Source organism: Tympanuchus pallidicinctus, unplaced genomic scaffold, assembly GCF_026119805.1.
Source record: "Tympanuchus pallidicinctus isolate F22 unplaced genomic scaffold, pur_lepc_1.0 scaffold1, whole genome shotgun sequence".
Taxonomy (NCBI): Eukaryota; Metazoa; Chordata; class Aves; order Galliformes; family Phasianidae; genus Tympanuchus; species Tympanuchus pallidicinctus.
Window position 1 is genome coordinate 32909249 of NW_026294618.1, and position 21101 is coordinate 32930349.

General features: G+C 43.1%; 1 protein-coding gene across 3 annotated transcripts; it reads left to right on the forward strand.

Moving 5' to 3' along the window:
• Window positions 1–2873: 2873 nt before the first annotated feature.
• Window positions 2874–14504, forward strand: PRSS35 (serine protease 35). Of its 3 annotated transcripts, none has more exons than XM_052682770.1 (2): window positions 2874–3178; window positions 8644–14504. In XM_052682770.1, the coding sequence occupies exon 2, from the start codon at window positions 8659–8661 to the stop codon at window positions 9898–9900; it is 1242 nt and encodes a 413-aa protein (XP_052538730.1). In that variant the 5' UTR covers window positions 2874–3178; window positions 8644–8658; the 3' UTR covers window positions 9901–14504. The 3 variants fall into 3 exon arrangements, with proteins under 3 accessions (XP_052538730.1, XP_052538751.1, XP_052538741.1); XM_052682791.1 differs by lacking the exon at window positions 2874–3178 and adding an exon at window positions 3234–3306; XM_052682781.1 differs by lacking the exon at window positions 2874–3178 and adding an exon at window positions 3672–3778.
• The last annotated feature ends 6597 nt before the right edge of the window (window positions 14505–21101 follow it).

Consider the following 21101-nt stretch of genomic DNA (forward strand, 5'->3'; position numbering starts at 1 on the left):
GTGGGGGTGATACGACACGAGCAAACTGGTGCCATTACCCTGAGTTCACTTAATGAAACAAACCTCTCTTACCCTAATTTTCTGAAAAACAAGAAATAGAATATAGTACTAAGTAACTAATTTTTGTAGAGGTGACAGTTTAGCAGTAACAGCCTGTTGCAACCTGAGCTATTCTGCATGTTCATAAATGATCTGGAAAAGGGATCTGTGGATCACACAGTCTGGTGAGGCTTCCAAATTATACAGGTTAATAAAGACAAAGCAAAGGACTTCAGGAAAATTTGTGAAGGGGAATGACCGTGCCATAGAATGGTGGACGGAGTTCCATTTAGACAAATGTGAAGTGGTTCACATGGGAAAAAACGGTCCTTACTTCACAAATGAAAATGCAGGTCGTCTGGTCAGTGCTTCTTGGGAGAGTGATGGAGTTTTGAAAGCTCACAAGAGCATCAGCGTAGTGTTTGACATCTATCAAAAAAAACCCACAAAAACAAACAAAAAAACCCCACAGCCACAAAACTAGGAGATGCTGGGAAATCAGCACAGGATAGGACAGAGAACACCTTTGTGCTGCATCTTGAGGTAAAGAATCACAGAAATATTGGTTGAGAGGGACCTCTGCAGGTCACCCGGACCAGGCTGCCACTTGACAGAGGACTACTGCCAGCACTGGATCAAGGCTTTGGCTCTGTCTAGCTGAAGGCTGAAAACCACAAAGGGCAGTGATTCCACAACCTCTCTGCACACCTTGTGCCAATGCTGCATGATTCTGGGCTGCCCAGAGGTGTGGCTGATGCCCCATCCCTGGAGACTTTAAAGGCAAGACTGGATTAAGCCCTGGGATACCTGATCTAGCTGTGCATGTCCCTATTTGTTGCAAGGGAGTTGGACTAAATGACCTTTAAAGGTCCCTTCCAACTCTAAAGATTCTGTGATCCTACGACCCTTTTGGTGGTTTGGTTCTGATATCCAAGCTGAACATCCCAGGCTGCAGCTGTTAATACAGCACAGCTTCCCAATGCACGTGGCTGTTGCTCCTCGTTTTGTAGTTGCCACTACCAAGAAGTGTTTGTCCCCATCATCCTTCAGATGATGTTCTAGTCCATGTGCATCAGCAGTAGAATGGAAAAAAATGAGTTATTTTCACATAAAACAACAGCTAACTTAGCTAGAATCATTCAAGGTGAGAGAGTGGCTACAGAATCTCTATGATGGAGACCTGCACATTTAGATGTGACACGTGAAGGGTGTCTCTAAGTGAGTGTAAGCAATCTAGCAGTAGCGAGGTTGACAATACACAGAGACAGGTTTGGCATATGGTTTTGCTGAACTAGCCACAACAGCCAGTTGTGGACACTAAAAGTCTACATAGGTTTAAGGGAAGGTAAAGGTTATTAAGTGCATAGAAATGATATATTCCTCAGAAAATCGCTGAGACTGAAATATTGGTGGTAAAGTTCTCTAGAGGAATACCGTATGATCTTGCCCTGCACTAATACTCTTTCATATGCTTTTGGTTTAAAAATCTTCGGGCTGAACCATGTGTTCTTCATGTTCAAGAAATTGCTAGCAAAACGTAACTGCCTCGTAACATGGATTTCTATCTCTCCTTGTCTAGTAAAATGGAATTTGTTCAGCTTATTTTCTCAGGTGCATAAATAATTACCATTATGCTTTGGTTTGAAGTTGTACAGGCAAACAGCAACACAAGCAAAACTGCAAGAAAATGAACATCATGAAGAACGGCCAATAGTTTATTTCCACCCTATTCATATAATAGATACACCAAATTTCAAAACTAAAGTCTTTGAAAGGAAAGATATTCTTATCCTTGAGACATTAAATAGCACTCTGGAGATCTCAATTTGATCTCTAGCAATGCCACAAATTTCCTGCTGGTTTTGGCAAACCAAGCAGGCCATCATCTTGCAGGAGCTGTTTTCAGCAGACGAGCTTATTGAAATTACTCAAGTCAAGCACTTGCAAAACTCCTTAATAAATGAGTTTCTTCATGTGGCACATCTACATAGCGCCGGAATGCTTCAGGAGTACTTGTAGGGCAGAGGGCTGTGGACACCAGCTGGGTCTCCTGATCTCTTCAGAAGTCCCACACTGTTCCCACACTGGGACAGGACCTATGGAGCAGAAAACCCCAGCCCAAGGTCTCAAAGAGAGTGGTGGGAGAAGGGTCACCAAAGCTCCAGCGCTCCAATTCCACACAAGGCTACAACTAGCAAGGTTCTGGGAGCTCTCTGCTCCAGGGCATGGGAAGGCAGAAAGAGAGGTTAGAAAGAGAGGGACCTGGGTCTGTTCAGCCTCGTGAAAAGAAGACTGAGGGGGAATCTGATCAATTTTACAAATGTGTGAAGGCGGGTAGGAGGCAAATGGATGAAGCCAGGTTCTCTTGGTGGTGCATAGCGATAGGATGAGGAGTAACTGCCTAAAATTTGTACATAGAAAGTCCCATATGAAGAACTTCGCTACAGTAGAACTTAGCTACAGTAAGGGTGATGGAGCACTGGAACAGCTTGCTCAGAAAGGTTGTAGAGTCTCCTTCTACAGAGATACTCAAGACATGTCTGGATGCCTACATGTATGAACTGTTGTAGGGTATTTGATTAGCAGGGAGGTTGGACTCGATCATCTCCTGAGGTCCCTTCCAACCCCTGCGATTCTGTGATTCTGAGAAGCAAGAAAAGGAGAAGAACGTTTCTCCCCGGCCTCCGACACCCTGAGGAGAGTGGTCCGAGCGGAGCGAGGCGCCCCAGGGGAGGACACCCTCCCGGCTCGGGGCCCCGCCGCCCCCCCTTCCCGTCCCCGCCTTCCCCTACTCTCCCAGCAGCCGCTCCCGCCCCAGCTCTGCTCGGGTCACCCCGGCTCCCCGCGGCTATGCACTCCCCGCCCCGCAGGCAGAGTCCCGTCCCTTCATCCCATCCCATATCCCATCCCATCCGAGGGGCTCTGCCTCGGCTCCCCTCGGCCCTCCCCCTCCCTCCTCCCTTGCTCTTTTTTTTTTTTTTCTTTCCCTTTTTTCCATCCCCTCCCCCACCTGGGAAGACCCGGCGGCTCCCCCCCGCCCCGTGCTCAGTAGCGGCGGGTGCTCGGCGGCGGCGGAGCGGGGATACCGGCGCGGCGTGGATGTGGCCGCTGCCCCCCTGCCGGGGCTCGGCGCTGCCAGGTACGCGCAGGGACGGACTGGGGGGGCTCCGCAGCCAGGGCAGGACAGTGCGCAGGTGGCCTCGGGCCCGCTGTGAAACGAGGCGGAGGGGTCGATGCCTCGGGTTCTGCATAACAACTGCTGTCCTGGTGGGTTTCTTTTTCATAGGACCAAGAAGTGAGGCGAATCTCTGATCCCCTTTTTAAGCGCAGGCGGCTCCGCGGGCGACGGAGGGGGGCACGTTCATTTCTTTACGCTTTCAAGGGTTTTGTCTCCGCGCAGCTCCAGAGCCTCTCTACGTTTCAAAACAACCTTCCTTGAGTTCTGATTCACCCCCGCTGTGTTTGTGCTACCATTCCTGCCCTCCTTTTGGAACTGACACTAATTTTATCCAGATTCGTCACTGCTAGAAACGGCTTTATCTCGGAATCGCGGAAAGCTGTGCCAAGTATCTAGCTTGAGGACTGGGAGAGAGGGAGCTCCTTCGGGTTGGGCGCAGAAAGCAGGGAGCCCCGTGGTCACACCCGAAAGCGGGACAGAGGGTGGCCGAGGGGCTTTAGAGCCGTCTTCCCACTCCTCCAGGAAAGCACCACACTTCTGCGCGATTAGTGCATCGGAACGGTGAGCAGGAGAGCGGGCAATGAAACGAACGCGGTCGCCGTCCCTCCCCGGCTTCCCTCCCTTTGCTGATGTTCCCCGCACCCCGGCAGCCACAGCGGAGCTACGGATCCCCTCCCGACCCCTTCCCCAAGTCTCGGCGGGGAGGAGAGCGGGGCTGCCTGCTGCGAGCCCGGCTGGGAGAACTTCCAAGCGAGGCTTGAGCCGGCAGGGCTGAAGCTGCGAAAGAAGCTCGTCCTCCTCCGCTTGCCCTCGAGCGAAGCTGTGCCGAGCCCAGCCCCTCTGATCCGATTCGGGCCGTGCCGAGTTGTGCCCGTTGGCTCCGAGCTGTGCCGCTATCCGGGCGCGCCACCCAGCGGTCCTCCTGCCCCTCCCGGGACACAGAAAATCCGGGCCCGAGATGAAGCCCGTTCCTTCATTGCCTTTTTTTTTTTTTTTTTTTTTTTTTCCTTTCTTTCTTTCTTTCTTTCTTTTTTTTTTTTTTTTTTTTTTTTTTTTCCTCTTTTTTTCCCGTTTTTTTCCCTTTTCCCCCCCTTTTTTTGAGTTTGATTTCATAAGTCCACATGAGCTTTCCAATATCCTTGCTGACTTTGTTCTTTTTATTGACACTGAAGCAGCTTAAATCTTGTACAAAAAAGACAAACAGGAGTCACTGTGGAGTTACTGAGTGAGTTGTTTGTTTTTCCATAAGTCAGAGCAGAGGGATGAAATCAGTGCGGTGCTCCACAGAGCAAGAACCTCCACAGGAGTGGAGAGGGCAGCGGTGGGCAGGGTTAGGGTGATGCTTCCTTCCAGGGATTTCTAAAATCTGCTTTCTCTTTTGCTGTGTCAAAGGGGAACTGTCAATTCCAAGACCATTTTGAGAGTAAGGCCAAAAGCACTTAAGGAGCTGGTTAGTGCTGCAGCTTCTTTTTATGGTCTGAAGTCTGCATGTAAATTTAGGCATGTGCTGACTTTCCTACCATACGGCTCAGGCTGCTCTAAACAGACCATAATATAGCACTGGGAGGCAGCTGGGCACATCTTTTCTGGTGCTTGAACTACAGAAAAAGGCAAATTCTGTCTATGGTAGCCTAAAGAGAAGCATTTTGGAATACAATCTGCTGAAGTAAGATAAGTCGTGCTGACAAAATAGTTAAAGGATATCCTAAAAAGGTAGGGTATGAGTATGCTTTGTGATTGCAAAAAGGTTTGATGCTGGAGAAGAACTGAAAATGCTTTTACATGTACATATGGGTGCTGGAATGCCGCTGAACAGAGTCCTTGTAGTTATCTGCTATGCTTGAAAATCAGATGGAGAATTTTGACATATTCATGGAGTCAGAGCACTCTTTTACTTCCTACTTTCTGTCTTCTCTGAAACAGTTCATCCTGCCATAAAGGCAGAACTCATTGAAGGCTTCTAATTACTGTAAGCCATCCTAAAATGTGTATGGGGAAGGAGCAAAGAAAAGGAGAGGGCAAAGTTTGGAAGAAGAGCAGAGAACAGTGCAGTGCAAAGCATTATTAAGATTTTGATGATCTTTTTTCCCTTCTATCATGTAGCCTTCTCTGAGCCCTTCCTCCTCATTTTGAAGAACTCTGGGGAGTTCTCTTTCCCCTTCTCTCACTCTACAGTAGTGTCTTTGCAACCATCAGTGTGTTTCCATCCCCACTGTCTGGCAAGAGAAATCCCTGTATTCTCTCATGCCAGCAGCCTGTACTGGGCCATAACAACTGCTCAGTTCGCCTGTGCTTGATGCTGGCCTTGCTTAAGTAGTAGAGTTCAGTTTAGTAAACAGAGCCCGAGTGCTTGGCTGTAAATGAGAATGATGAGAATTTTCATCAAGCTCCTTGGCTTGGACTTCATCCAGTTCTACTGAAGTGTAGTTGTCCAGTCGGTTCATTACAAACAAGTGGTTCATTATAATTGATGGAAATCTTGGCTTCCAAGACTCTTTGTAAGTAGTGAGCACTTGAGTATAGTGTTTCAAACAGGAGGCTCCGATGCATCTATTCAGGGTTGCATGTTTTTGTTTTTTTTTTCCCTTCTTTTTAAAGAATGGCTAAAGAGAGGCACAGCACTCCGCCCATTTGCTTGCAGAATGCCTCCATGCAAAGCAAAGTTCCTTACAGGTCCAGCTGGGAAGGCCTCCACCATCTCAGTGAGAGGCAACTCAAGCCAGGCACCTTTCCATATGAACTAGCAGTTAGTGAATTAACTTTACATAGTGCTCACAAACCTCAGCTACCCAGATCCCGGAGAAGAGCTGAGGAAGGGAAGAGCATTTTAGGAGAAGAGCCAGAAAAAGTCTCTTCTGAAGCCTGATGGAAGAAATTAATTTCTTAATACCTTGTTTCTCTTCAAAAGCTCTATTAGGACACAGTAAACTAAAAGCAGCTTTCCCACGTTAGTAAAATGTGATTTGTCATCAAATGATGCTAGTCTGTGGTTGGCTTAAGATGAGGAAAAGGGGATGCTTTGTCACACAACATGTAGTTAAGCAGTAGAATGCCCTGATACAGAGCTCTGTGGGTACAAATTCTGTGGGGTTCAAGGAAAGACTGGGCAACTTTATGGAAGAGAAATCCATAAAGTAAAGTAGAGTTTTACTCACACTGTAGAAACTGCCTCTGGTTTAGATTTCTTGAGGTGCAAATGGCTATAAGCTAAGAGAGTGTGAGAGAGGAGGGACATATTTGGCTTTCAAGTAATGCTGTATATAAATATTAATGTTTAAATATGTGCATTTCTGCTGTACCAATGACCTACAGTGAGATGGCCAAGTGGTGTCTCCCTGCACAATCTTGCCACTGGAATGACTCTTCTGAGCTTTCAAAATTTTCAAATATTTTTCAGTATGACTGCATACACCCCAGAGCTTAGGCCTGTGAATCACTCTAATCTCCAGATGTCTTGGAATAGTCCATACATCTCCAAAACTTTAGTTAGTTGCTTTAAAGCCAGGGTAAGCATATATATGGTATTGTAAAATGTGTTTTAAGTATATCCAGGTAAATAAACCCCAGCTCAAAGTCAGCATTCCATGCAGGCTGAGGTGAAAAGCATTAAAAATTATGCTAACACTGCACTCTGAATTTGGTGTCAGAATCAACAAGCAGTGTTTGAGCCATAGTGTTTAGATAAAAAGTGATAGCTGTTGCCTCTTACAGCCAAATGCTGTGTCAATATGGTGTAGATGCCTAAAATGTTAGGAGTTGTTGATCCGTTGCATTGCTCTTAAAAGTGAGACTAACACTTTTTTTTCCCCCCATGTTACACACACGCTCCTTTCTTTTTCATGCTGTATATTTAGCTACCCTGTAACCAGGTTATTTCACTGTATGGTTTTACTTGTGTTATTCTAAACAAAGCTCAGGAAAATGAAAGCGCTTGTCTTTGCCCTGATTTACACTGCCATTATAATGTAAACCAGAAAGCTTAACCACATACATACCCTTGAATTGCTTGGCTTTTAAAGCTTAATCATAGGTTCTTTCTTCATACACCACTGAGGTTTCCGTGTAGTTGAAATGAAGGATACGAGAATGGAGTGCACTTCCCAATGGTACTGGTCAGTAGTTGGTTAATGCCACTGACATCACTGCTGCCAAGGGAGAAAAATGGTCTTTTCAGTAATGTTCTGAGCTCAGAATCAAGAGTTCTGGGTTCATTTTCTGACTCTGCCACAGGCTTCTAACAATTTTACATTCTTTCTGTATGTTTCCCAACTACTGATGATAATAATACACTTTCTTGTCTTTTGGAATTGTAGTATTAGCTCTTTGTGTGGTGTATCACCCCAGCTAGGTGGGGTTTTCCACATGTGGCCATGAGACACAGACCGCACAGTTTCTGCAGCCTTTCTGGGATCCTGCAGGAAAAAGGCATGTCATGAGTCAGCTGACTTGTCCCACCTACTTGGCTGGGCATTCCTTTGTGCATATATCCAGGAGTCTCTTTAGGCCAACCGTCGTCTTCTTCTCTCACCTTTCTGCCCTTCCAACCACGGATTTTGAAATTCTATGACTGAGATGCCTATGCAAAGGAAATGAAGGAGATTTTGGTGGCCCCAGAATGCAGGACACACAACTTAGGAGATGCAGGACACCCCTGCTTCTCAGAGCAGCAGCAATGGAAAGTGTCTAAAATGGCACTGTCTGCCTTTTGTAGATGCCAAAATTGTTCCTTTTGTCACTTCCAGAAAACAGGAACTTTGGGAAAGAGGTCATTCTAAATATGTTCACTGGGAAAAACAATTAGAAAAATGTTATTTTCAATAGCATGCAATTTCACAGATCTTAGCTGGATGAGTAGGGCAGAACCATTTTTGACATTTACATCAAAGACTGTAATTGGTCTGGTTTCCTAAGGGATTTAATCTCATGGATACAGTCTGTCTATTTATCTCTGTCTGCATGCCAACTTCTAGATGACTTTTAAATATGTCGATAATATTCAACCATGTTCTGCTTATCACCAGTAGCTTATAATCAGTATAACCAGTAGAGAAGCAGAGTCTTAAAAGATAATTCCATTCCTACAGTATAGATAAAACCAGGCTGCTGGTAGAGTGGAATGACTGAGACTACTACTGCTGCTGAGGAAAAAGCAAGTAAAACTCAGCTCTGTCCACCATTAGCTAGCTCTGTCCAGTAGGTAGCTCAACGTAGATGCTGGCTGACTGGTAGCACCCATCTCACTAGAGACTGTTGGGAATGTCAGAGGCAGTGCAGGGAATATTTGAAGGCACTTCTATTTTGAGCAGAATGTTAAATTCTGTTCCACTGATGTCAGTCCTAATATTGCATGGCTTTGCTTTTTTAGATGCTAAGATATTTGTGCGTATTTCAACAGTGTATTTTCAAACTTCTCTGTTTTGTTTCAGAAAAAAACAGACAAGATGGATCACGTGTTGCTGCTGTTCATATTTTTCATGCCTGCATTGGGTCTTGCTAATGGAATAGGAACTGAACAAGATTTTACCTGGCATTTAAAGAAGGTTCCCCAGATTGTGAGCGAAAGAACTTTCTCCCTTGACAGCCCTAAATTTGAAGCAAAACCCAATTTGGAGCTGAACAGCGTATGTGGAATTGAATGTCAAAGGAAATTGCCAGTACCCAGCTTGTCTGACTTGAAGGACTTCTTATCCTATGAGACTATCTTTGAAAATGGCACGCGGACCCTGACTGAAGTGAATGTCCTTGGGCTGACACTTGATCCAGCTGGAAACACAACTGCACATAAGTCTTTGAGAAAGAAGAGGCAGATATATGGAACAGACAGTAGGTTCAGCATCTATGACAAGAGGTTTATGACCAATTTTCCTTTCAACACAGCTGTGAAGATCTCCACTGGCTGCAGTGGCATTCTCATTTCCCCAAAGCATGTGCTCACAGCTGCCCACTGTCTGCATGATGGCAAGGACTATGTTAAGGGCAGCAAAAGGCTGAGGGTGGGTCTGATGAGGACGAAGTCCAGAGGTGATGGCAGAAAACGCAAAGGTGCTAAAAGAAGCAGGCGAGAAGCCCTTGAGGCCCAAGAGGATTCTGAAGTTGCCACAGGACAAAGGCGACGGTCCAGAGGTGGTGGGAGAAAACAGAGGAGATCTGGGAGGAAGCAGGGGAGCTCAGATGGCATGCCTTCCTTCCAGTGGACCAGAGTGAAGAGTACCCACATCCCAAAAGGCTGGTTTAAGGGTTTCTCAGAAGGTATTGCCCTAGATTACGATTATGCTGTTCTTGAGCTCAAGCGACCCCACAAAAGGAAATACATGGAGCTGGGAATCAGCCCTACCATCAAAATGATGCCTGGCAGTATGATCCACTTCTCAGGCTTTGACAATGACCGATCTGGGCAGCTAGTCTACAGATTTTGTAGCATTTCTGATGAGTCCAATGATCTTTTTTATCAGTACTGTGATGCTGAGCCCGGTTCCACTGGGTCTGGTGTTTATCTTCGTCTGAAGGAGCCAAACAAGAGGAAGTGGAAACGCAAGATCATTGCTGTATTTTCGGGCCACCAATGGGTGGATGTCAATGGGGAACAGCAGGATTACAATGTAGCGGTAAGAATTACTCCTCTCAAATATGCCCAGATTTGTTTCTGGATACACGGAAATGATGAGAATTGCGCACAAGGCTGAAGAGAGTTGACACTGACTTGCCAAGCACCCATGATATCATAGAGTGAAAATCTGCTGCCGAGAGAAAAGAGGCTACCGAGAGAAATCATTCCGCATCAGGATGCCTTCAAGCTCAAAGCTCACAAATGTGTTATGGTGACTTGAGTGACTCTGAATGGTTGGGGGATGAGTAGCATTGTCAAACAAAATGTTTTCAGTTGTAATCAAATGCAGGTCTGCACTTGAAATCCCAAGCTATATTTATAAATTGTGATAAATTCTAATCATTCACATCAGAAAAAAATGGCAACACTTGTTTGTCATTTTTTTCCCCCACGGAAAGGATTAGAACTTCTCAAACTGGTATTATTTAACACCATACATTTTTCCAGTGGATTTGCTTTTCTCAGGGTTCTGTTTCAATTCTTCAAATGCAAGTTGCACATACATCCCTTTACTGTATGTGCAGAATGTATGTGTACAGCATGAGACCAAGACTTTTTTTGGCATTTTCTAAAGACCACAGCTCTATGTTGAGAAACAGCAATCTAGTTCAAGCTTGTTATTTTGGAAAGCTTTGGTTGCTGGAGGAACGCTCCCATGGAAATCCCACATTTCTCTAGTTGATGACCAGACCTAAAAGACAAGTTTTGCTTCACTGCTCAGCAAAAACAACAAAGAGAAAATAATGAGCAGAAGTTTCCATGTTTGGAAGAAGAAGAAACATTAGAACGTAACGTAATGCCTTTGAATATTCTTTGAGAAGCTAGACAAGTCTTAAACATATGGATTTATTTTCTAGTTAGTGTTTGAAAAGCTGTAGCTTTAGTTTCTTTTCAAACATTTTGCTTTCCCATAAGGCAAAGCGGTGGCTGTTTGACAATCATTTAGAGCTTCACCTCAAAGCCACAGGTGATGGCTTTATTGGGTGCTAACCATTTTTGCAGACGTTTAAAATTACTTTATGCTTCATAGGTAGAATGCTCTGGGTATTAGGCTGGGAGTTGGAAAGCAGTATTTCCTTGCCTTTAGTTTTACAAAGTGGGTAGTTTGAGTCATGTCATATTGAGACTCCACCTCAACTTGAGTTTTAGGGTTAAATTAAAAAAAACCTCCCAACTAAATTATACAGCCTTCTGAACGGTGGACAAACTACCCTGTGCATTATGAGAGATATCATGCTATGTAGCAGCAGTAGTTATCAAACCATGTGGTTCAATATGTTTGCTGAACCACGCAGTTAATGAAAACACAAAGTGAGCTTGACTTCTACATGCTTTTATACATGAATCGCCTTTATAAAAATTGGTTGCTGTTGATTGCCATGCAAGCCTTAATCTTGTTGTTTTGTTGTTTTTGTTTTTTTTTTATATCAAGATTTTGGAGTGCACAGGGTTGTTATGATGCTATGTTAATCTAATAACATAAAAGGATACTGTGTACTTCAGATCACATTCATTGTATTTAATTACATCCACAATTATTCAACACTGCAATATTTCATTTTTTAATAAGTTTATATTGACCAAAATCCTTTTTCTTCCTATGCAGAAGGAAAAAATATAACAAGATTTTCAAATATTATTCATCTGTTGGTATATTTGAATATGCTTTTAACATTTTTCAGTGAAACACGATCCTTTTTAATAACTGACTTTTTCTGTAGACGATTGAAAACATAAAACCTGACACTTTGAATGCGCAGGCGATTTTGTCATATTATTGACAAAGCATAAAAATTTAACGCTTGTTTCCATACCTTAACTATTACAACATTCCACTAATTGGAAATATCTCACTTTAATGGAAAATATTTCTTTCAACTTCTGCCATTTCAGGCAACATTAAACTTGGGGTTTTTTTAAGACTTGTGTGACTGTTTGCAAAAACAAACAAACAAAAAACCCCTGATAATTGTTAAAGATAGAAATCTATGTCTAATTAATTTTAAAGTTAATTATTGTTGTGGTTGTTAACATCTCAATTAAGATATATGGCTTCACTGACTAATTTTAAATCCCCTCAATCCAGTATTTAATGTTCTTGCTCTATGCAGCTGGTCTATAATATTGTTTAGGTGGTTCTGTAATCTTTTTCCTAAGTGCCTTTTTCCATAGTTATGCTAAGAATTGAGATACCTCATTGTTGATCAACAGAAGTCAGCACAGTTCCATGGACTTCAATACAACTCCATCCTCATAGAATGGCCTGTGTTGACAAGGACCTTAAAGATCATCTACTTTCAATCTCCCTGCTGTGGGCAGGGCTGCCAACCTCTGGACCAGGCTGCCCAGAGCCACATCCAGCCTGGTCTTGAATGCCTCTGTGGTTTCATTCTTAATTTGAGTCCAAAACTGATCACAGTAAGGTAACATAGTCCATTCCTTATTTTTGGAAGTATTCTCTAGATGTGTTCATTAGGAAAAGAAATGGCATTATTTCTTCATTCGTTTGGGAACTGGGGACAAGGTAAGAATGAAAAATATTATCAGTTTTCAGATGGTTTTCTAACAACCATCTGTTCTTGATGCCTCAACCACAATTGGTATCCAAGCTTCTGTGTCTGAGTGACTGTGCACAGACATGCAAATATATGGGTTTGGAAAGCACGTGCTGTTTTGTCAGGCCAAGCAGACATGAATGGACAAAATGTTAACGCCAGACAATATTTAGATCTGCCACTTACCCTAATAAAGAAGGAAATACTTTGTGTAGGCATTGTCACTACCTCCTGAATAGTTCATAAATCAAGTATTTATGCACTGGCCAGTGCACTGCACAGAGCTACAGTCACCTACTACTACAAGTGGCACAAGGACTTCTGAGCTTCAGATTTCATTCAGATAGCATTAGTTAGCATCTTGTTATCTATGAAGAAATGCAGAAGAGGGTGTTCCTAGTGAGCAGCATAGTGCACAGGAATCAGGGTTGCTTCCCATTATAGAAGGGGACAATGTTTGGGACAATGCTTCTTCTGGGAAAAATCTTTTCCCAAAGAATTTTTCCCTCTTTCCAGTACTGGAATGGGCATCAGTTTTCCTCAGTACTAATGCTTTTTCGTAAGAGCTGATATTTAGTCGTGTTCATGGCTTTAGGAAAAAACAAACAAACAAAAAAAACCCCATAAATTCAGACAATTTCCTTTTCTTCTAAAGGGTTGCTGGCAATTTGTGAAGTTAACAAATAAGCTTGCCCCAGGCCAAGGGCGCATCTCGCGTTCAAACCGTTAACACACCCAGCCAAGGTTCTGCAAGGTAATTGTGCATGTGGTTAGTCTGGGGCTCTGAGAAGTGCCATGGAAGTCAAGGGGGTTATCTATGACGTGAAAAATTGAGTTTGTATTACCTTACAAAAGGAAAACACAAACTTATTTCTGTTATAAGAGGAATAGAGTGTCTGATGCTTTAAAAGTTGCTCAAAGAAACCCCTGGAGTCAGTTTATAACTTACCATCCAAGTTCTGCAGATTTATGAGTCTACATAAAGTATGAGTCAGCCCAGAATATGGCTGCAGCAAGAAAATAATTCATGTGAGAGAGGCATGTGGGGCATTCCTCCCAGTCTGCTGATAAGGGACCAGCTTGCAGCAGGCAGCAATGGCTACAGAAAGAGGGAGCAAAACAAGTTGATATTTCAAGAAGGAGGTGGTGTGGTGAGAAAGGAATAAAGAAAGTGTGGAGAGTAACAGACGAAATGGCTGTGAGGTAACAGTGGAACCCACTGGAAGCAGGAGCAGGCAGCTGGTAAAGGCATAGCAGTACAGATTAAGATGTAAAAATCATGTCACATAGACAGACTCCTTCCACTACCGAGCCTGAGGCTCTTCTTCTCAGCCTCAAGCCCTGAGAAAAGGGCTGGGAGGACTGAGGCTACGGCAGGAACCAAAAGCAGGCAGCAGCTGCCAACCCACATCTACAGACCTTGCCCAAAATCACAGTAAGTCAAAATCCTTGGGAAGCAACAAACTCAAAGCCCAAAGGGTCAGAACCTCCCAGCACAGCATGTCACCAACAGAGTGGAAATACTTTTCCCTGGGAAGTTGTCCAAACCTGACTTTCTGGTGGGATTTCTGCAAAGGCTTTTCCCTCTTGGAAAAAGAAATCCCAAACTTCAACTGTTGGTCCCATTCTTGTTGCATATACCTACAAAGTCTAGCCAATAATTTTTTACAAATACCTTTAGTTTGTTTGGTATCTTTGTAGAAATTTAATCAACTGATTCTAATTTTAAAGCACAGTATATTGCAGACACTTCCATTGACAAATTACTGAACTGGAGAATAAAATGAAAAAACAAAAAATATTATTAGATTGAATGCTTAAATTTCCACGGTATTCTCAAAGGATTTGGCAGCAGGTTTGAGTCTCTGGTTTTCATTTTTGCTTGCACCATCATTTGCTCCAAGTGTGATATAGCATTTAGGTTAAAAACCCCAAGAGTTGGCTTGTATGATTCTTTAATGTTCTTAACTTTATAAAGTGTGACAGCAAACTTCAAAAACCTGTGCTTTTATACAATTCTTAGATGCACAAAATGATGGCTCACTTGGGAAAACTAATGCAAACCTTTGGTATATTAAGATGTTATTCAATGCACATACTACATCAATAAATATTTTCTATTGTTTTTCTTTTCCTCTTTCACAATGCCCTTTGTCAGCCACGTTGTCATTGAACCGACTCAGTTCTGTGAATATCTTTAATAGGTTCTCATTGGATCCTCTTGGTCGCAGCTTCACAAGATACTAATGAATGTCTCTTTAAATTTGCTATGGGAAAATTTTCCCTGCCTACTCCTGTCTTCAAGATAATTACACTGTGAGCAACTTTGATGATTAAAAAAAAAAAGGCTCAGCAAGGAAGTGACTCACAGACTATGCCACAACTTATTAATTCTAAAATAAGCAATTAGTTCTGTTTCTGCTGTTAGCAATTGTTGTATTTTCTACCTTGGAGAACTTTTGAAGTAGGCCAAGTCAGAAATACGTAAAATGTGACAGAGCTGGCTCTCAGCATTATCTTATCTCCGTGCCCTTGAATCCAGTGGTGATTTGATCACTGGCAGTAAAAGGAGAGGTTTCTGGCAAGAACGAGAGCTGTTTGGGACTATTTCATGCAGTGTTTCAAAGTGATTACAGCAGCAATTACCACCCCATCCAATACAAGCAATATTTAACAGGGTCTGACAGGGGCTCCTGTGCATCTCTGGGGGTCCATGGAAGAGGAGAAATGGCCATATGGCAATAAATAGCACCAACAGGTTTTCCACCTGGACCAAGGTCCATGTGTGACTGGGAACAGTACTTAAACCTTCCCATTGCTGAGGCTGTACCATATGCCATTGCCCTGGAGAATGGCTTCATGCCTGCGAGATGTTTCTCTGTCCCTAACCACAGGTGAAGAGTGTGTCCCCTGCACACGCACTTGTTTGCTCCTATGGAGGGCACAATTCAGGACATAATATGAGTTTCATGTTTGCAAGGGCCTAGTAGCATCCTACCCAATACCAACTCATGCCTAAAATGTTTTGACAGAGCCCAGTTCCTCTTGTGAGTATTTTCCTGACGTGGTTCTAATGCCCGGCATCTTTACCAAGTGTATGACCTGAGCAAACAATAGCAACCACTGAAACCTCAAAGCCACTGCTATGTCTTAGGTGGGTTACAAATAGCACCCTGATGAGTTGCCCATTCCTCTCACTTGGAGCACATCTTTGAACCTTAAGAAGGCTGCAGCTGAGAAAGAGGGTCAGATGCACTGCAAAAGCTATACACATATTTGATAAAGATTGTGCTTCTTTGGCAGTTATGTATGCACCATATTTACTGTGGTTGCTATGGCTCCGCATTTCCACGTGAAAATGCTGGAAAACAGTGGATGAAACTAAATTGGGCAGTTTTTCAGAGGAATTACTCAGCTGCCCTTTAGCTACAGTTACTGCGCTCTCCAGCCCTTCCCCTCCCATTGATTTCCAACTCTGGATGAATTTCCGGTGTCAACTTCACTTAATCCCAGCTGAAGGGCCTGTCCTGGTGGCACCTCTGTGGCTGCAGACACAGAAGGGTGCAGAAGGGAAAGGTGAAAGTTGTAATCAGCAGCAAAAACCCAAAGTACTCTCTGGAACGGGAGAAAATAGGACCTTTGTCTTTCTTAAAGTAAAAATCAACCCTTGTGTTTTCCTTTCCTTTGCCTTCTTTTGAATGATTAACTCATTGGCTAACCAGTGCTAATGATTGCAGGGCAGAGACCAAAGCTGCTGACAAATTTAATTAAAAAAAAAAAAAAGAGAGAGAGAGAGAGGGAGAGAATGTGGAGTTACTCCAATGGGATTTATGAGTAATATGAGGGAAAAAAATATTTTAAGAGTAATCGCTAAGACAAGAACTGTATTTAATTTAGGTAGAACATAGCAAACATTTTTCCATCCCAGCTTGTCCCCACCAGGCAGGGATCCATTGCGTTGTCTGACTCTTGTTGCTCACCATGAGTTTGGGCTCAGGCATGGTTTGCTTGAATGGTGGTATATACAGAGGCATCTGAGCATGAACACTGGAGTTTTTGTCTCCTCCTTGCTTGGAGAAAAAGAGGCTTGGGGATCTCGTCAATGAATACTTGAAGGGAAGGTGGGATGCAAAGAAATGAAGCCAGGCTCTTTCCAGTGATGCCCAATGCCAGGATAAGAGAAATGAACAGAAACTGGAGCATAGGAGATTCCCTGAAGCACTTCTATGCAGGTGCCTGAGTATTGGCACAAGCTGCACAGAGGCTGTGGGGTTTCTTCCTTGGAGAACTTCAAAAGCCGCCTGGATGTGGACCTGGGCACCCTATTCTGGGTGTTCCTGATAGAGTGGGGGTCTGGTCCCTTTCCATCTCAGCCATTCTGCTATGTTCTTTATCTTTTCTTCTTTTGTCTTCTTAGTTCCTCCTCATCTTTCTCATCCTTCTAGTATATTAGTGTCTCTAAAAACAATTTACTATATGTATCCAGGGAGGATGTATGAAGTCATTTTTAATAATGGTGGGCTGAAACTGAACTCGTTTTGGTAAGCTCCAGTAAGCAAACAAACACCACAGCACTTACAGTGGTGAACCTTAGAGGGGAATTTGACCCACTGCACATTATACATATTTATATGTTACAGAGTAATGCACAATAGGCATTTGTGATCTGTAAGAAGGTCTGCTCTTTTCAAAAAAGCAGAAAGAAAGCCAGTGCTCAAAATAAAAACGTGTTTTCTTAGTGTCCAATTTAGATCTCACACTTTACTGCTTGCAAGTTTACCTTTTGCAGCTGTGATCTGTGATCAAGTACTGCAGCTAATGTGACTGAAGGGCTCCATCCTTTGCATCTTCCTGACTGACTTTTTTCTTACCAGCTGGGACTAAATTAAATCTGACCTCTACGCATTCAACAATGTGAGGGTAAGCACTCTGTCTGCAGCCTTAAAAAAACCCCCAAAGAACAGCTGCCACTAATAGCATAATACTCCTTTAAGGGGATAGAGCTGTCCTTACAGGGTCCTGCCTTTGAAAGCAGCTTTAGCATGGCTGGTGTGCTGTACAAACCCAGTGTGCTACACACACACACACATACACAGGGACCAGCTCAAACTTCCTCCTCTTCAGCTTAGAGGAACTCAGGGACTGCATTAGTATAAGACAGTTACCACCCAGAGCTGCGTGTTCCTTCCCAGCTCAGGCTTGCACCCTTTTATCTCTTACATTTAATGACAGCAACTTCCCTTGCTCTACCCATTCCCACAGAGGCTAACAAAGCAGCTTTTCTCTGTTTTATTTGCACTTCTAAAAGCTTACATATAGTCAGCTCCTGACTGTCCCAATGCAGAGTGCAGCATGTTGAAGCATTCACGAAGCAGGGCACCAGCTGGACACAAGCAGCAAGAATGGAATTCAATCACCTGACACATCCTCTTCCTCTGAGTCCCCAGTGAAGCTCTACCAAATTTCCCTCATTTCTTTGACTGCAAAAATAACAGCGATTTGATGCTATTAGTATGATTACCCTAACCAGGCTGCAAATGGCCTGCAATGGCTGCAGATGTGCAGCCCCAGGACCTGCAGTGGGGAGAGGCAGATCCTGGTGGGCTGCCTGAGGCTGCTGCTGCTTGCTGGTCTCCACACCCAGCCAGCACCCACACATCTGCTGAGTACACACTGCTGGTAGCTGGTGTGGATGAGGCTTCTGCCAGCCACTGTTCCAGACTGGTGCCAGCACAGCGACACACATCTCCATGCAGCTGAGCAGTTTGCCAGAGCTAATCCAGGATTAAGGCTGGAAATCCCACCTGTAGGTGGTGTAGCTATGTTTTATCTGCACTATTTCCCTGTGTTCCGTTTGCGAAACAATCCCAGCTCTATTGAAGGGATAAAGCTTTTCTGTTTCAGAAGCATGTACAATGGCCTACAAGGTAACTGTCATCCATTTATACAGCTCAGCTTGCAGCCCAGCTTTGAGGCAGCAAAGCAGCACGTCCACCATGGGCTCTTCACACAGACTAAACTGGATTCAAAACAGCTCTTTTGCCAGCTTGGCCACTTCACGCCAGAATTTCTAGACCAACCACCTGCAATCTGGTGTTTTCAAGGTGCTTTCTTTAACATGTAAGAGTGGATCTCCAAAGGAGCAAAGGCAGTACTGCAGGTTTGAGCTGGAGGATTTTCCTTGCTAGCAGAAAGCGAAAGTGAAGCACGTCCCACCACGGGCATCACTGCAGTTCCCAGGGCTCACAGCTCTCTGTGCCTCTGCAATTTACATTTGAGAGAAATGCAGACCATTTCATAGAACCAGAGAATTGTTTGAGTTGGACAGAACCTTTAAAGGTCATCCGGTCCAACTGCCCTGTGGCGAACAGGGACACATACAGCTACATCAGGTTGCTCAGAGTCCTGTCCAGCCTTACCTTGGATTTCTCCTTGGACAGGGCATCCATTACCTCTCTTGGCAACATGGCTCTCCTTGTAAAAAAACTTCTGTCTTATATTCAGTCTAAATCTCCTCTTTTTTAGTTCAAAACCATTTCCCCTTATCTTAACACAACAGACCCTACTAAACAGTCTGTCCCCTTCTTCCATATAGCTCCCCCTCATTATATTCCCCCTTCTAACAGACCATTCTTCAGCATATCCTTATCTAAAGGGAGCTATAGGTTGTGATACGTTAGCAAATTCTTTGAGGTATTTTAAAAAGCTGTTAAAAGCCCAAACAACCCACATCCAGCCCCTACTGGTTGTTGGTTAAAAAAGTAAGCTCTCTGAAAAATGCCCAAACCAGACTAAATGATAGAGTAGGATTAGAATCAATCCTGATGGTCAGTGATGAAGCCAAACGTCTAAAGAAGCAAAATATTTCAGCAGACACATAAGCTGCTTTATGACAAAAAAAAATTTGCCAGGATCTTGAAATCCTACAGAAAACCTGGATGCAAAATACCATGCTGTGGGGAGAGAGAGAGCACAACACTTCTCTAGAGCAGATTTCACTACACTAATGACATAGGTGTAAGAATGCCAGAAGTGCACATGAATTATGATTACTATTTATCATTTTAAATGTTGAAACAAAAAGTGAAACTCTTGCCACCATTATGTAATTTATTTATGTTTGGAAAAGAACTGTATTTTTTGAATGGTATCTTTGTTCAGAAATTTAAATCAACTTTTGCTCAAAACTTTATGAGCACCATGGTAATAAGATTATGATTTCATCTGCATGTGTTGGAGCTTAACATTTAAAAGGAAATTTGAGAGAAATAATAATAATTAAAAATGCCAGTTGAATGCAATATTAGCCAAATCACGATCTCAACTTCATTTCACATAAGTTTATGAAATATGAAAACCTCAATGTGTCTGAGGTTACATGAACAACAGAAGCTGGTCTGTACCAAGGTTCAGAAGGGATCAGTCGATTCAAAGATGCTCTAAAGCCTGAACTAGTATTTATATAGTGTGACAATTTTAATTATATGGCATGGTCTCAATATTACTAACTTCTCCCCATTTTTAACCAAGATTAAGCAGCTTTGCTATTCTGTTAAACTTATTTTTAGCTCCTGTTGAAAGTAATCTACTCTACTCTTAGATTATTTTTTTTAATTAAGCCAGATTTTGGGGTTTTGAAACTATACTTTAACTCAGCTGGAGGTAGCAAAGTATTATTCTAGTAAGAAAGAATCACTGAATCCTCTTGGACAAAATGATTGGGTACAATTATAGACATGTTATAGATACACAAAGCTGAAGTCGTACAACCAACCATAGAAATTATTGTTTTTTTCTACTCCTGGATTAAAGTGGAGTTTCACAAAACCCAGTAAATTTATACATGTGCCGGAGAGCCTACCAGTCCCTGCAGTTGTGGTGGGCAACTCAATTGTCTCCAACTGCCAATTCAACACTGACGGAGTACCTTCTGCTTCCCCTGGATCTGCTGTCACTTAGCACTATGAAATTTTTGTTTCCATTGAAGTGGGCTAGTGCTTTGATAAGGCCTCTGAGAAAGATGGCTACTGTGGGCATCTACAACAGCAAGGTAATCTGACAAAGAGCTTACATCATACTAAATCAGGAGACAGCTGTACTTCCAAAATATGGGTCACACTCAACCATGAACACATGGATGGAGGGGCTTTACTCTGTCATGGCAGAGTAGATCGATCAACCTTTCATAGGTTCATCTACACAGCCAGATGAGAAGTGTGCTATCCTCACATCTTGCAGTGGATGTTTATCCTCACTCCTCTGCACTTCTCCACTTTTTGTGTGCTGAGTTTCTGCCTCTGCACTACCACCTTTGGTAACTCATGTTTGGCCCTTACATCTATAACTGCACTACAAGATTTCTGTACAAAAGAACAAGCACCAGTCTTTTGCTACTCACATGGTTCTCAGAGTTTAATTAAGGGGAAGGAAAGAGGAGGTGAAGCTTTAGGAGCCAAAATCTGGAACAGAAAAAATACCGGTGCTGGCTGCTTTAAAACACATATAGCCCACTCTTGCCTTCTGTAATTCCATCTCTGAAATTCTTGTTTAGCTCTTTCAGTACTTTAGTGTCTGCCACTACCCACATTTCTCACAGCACTAGCAATACACAACATGCAGGGAAAGGGGTTTTCTTTTAATAAAGTTTCTGAATATTTCATATTTCAGAGGAGAGATTTGTACATCATCTTTCTGTTACCATCATTATTTCTACCATAGGAAG

Bases quoted from the DNA above. Each gene is read 5' to 3' on its own strand.
- PRSS35 (XM_052682770.1), top strand. From the start codon at position 8,659: ATGGATCACGTGTTGCTGCTGTTCATATTTTTCATGCCTGCATTGGGT.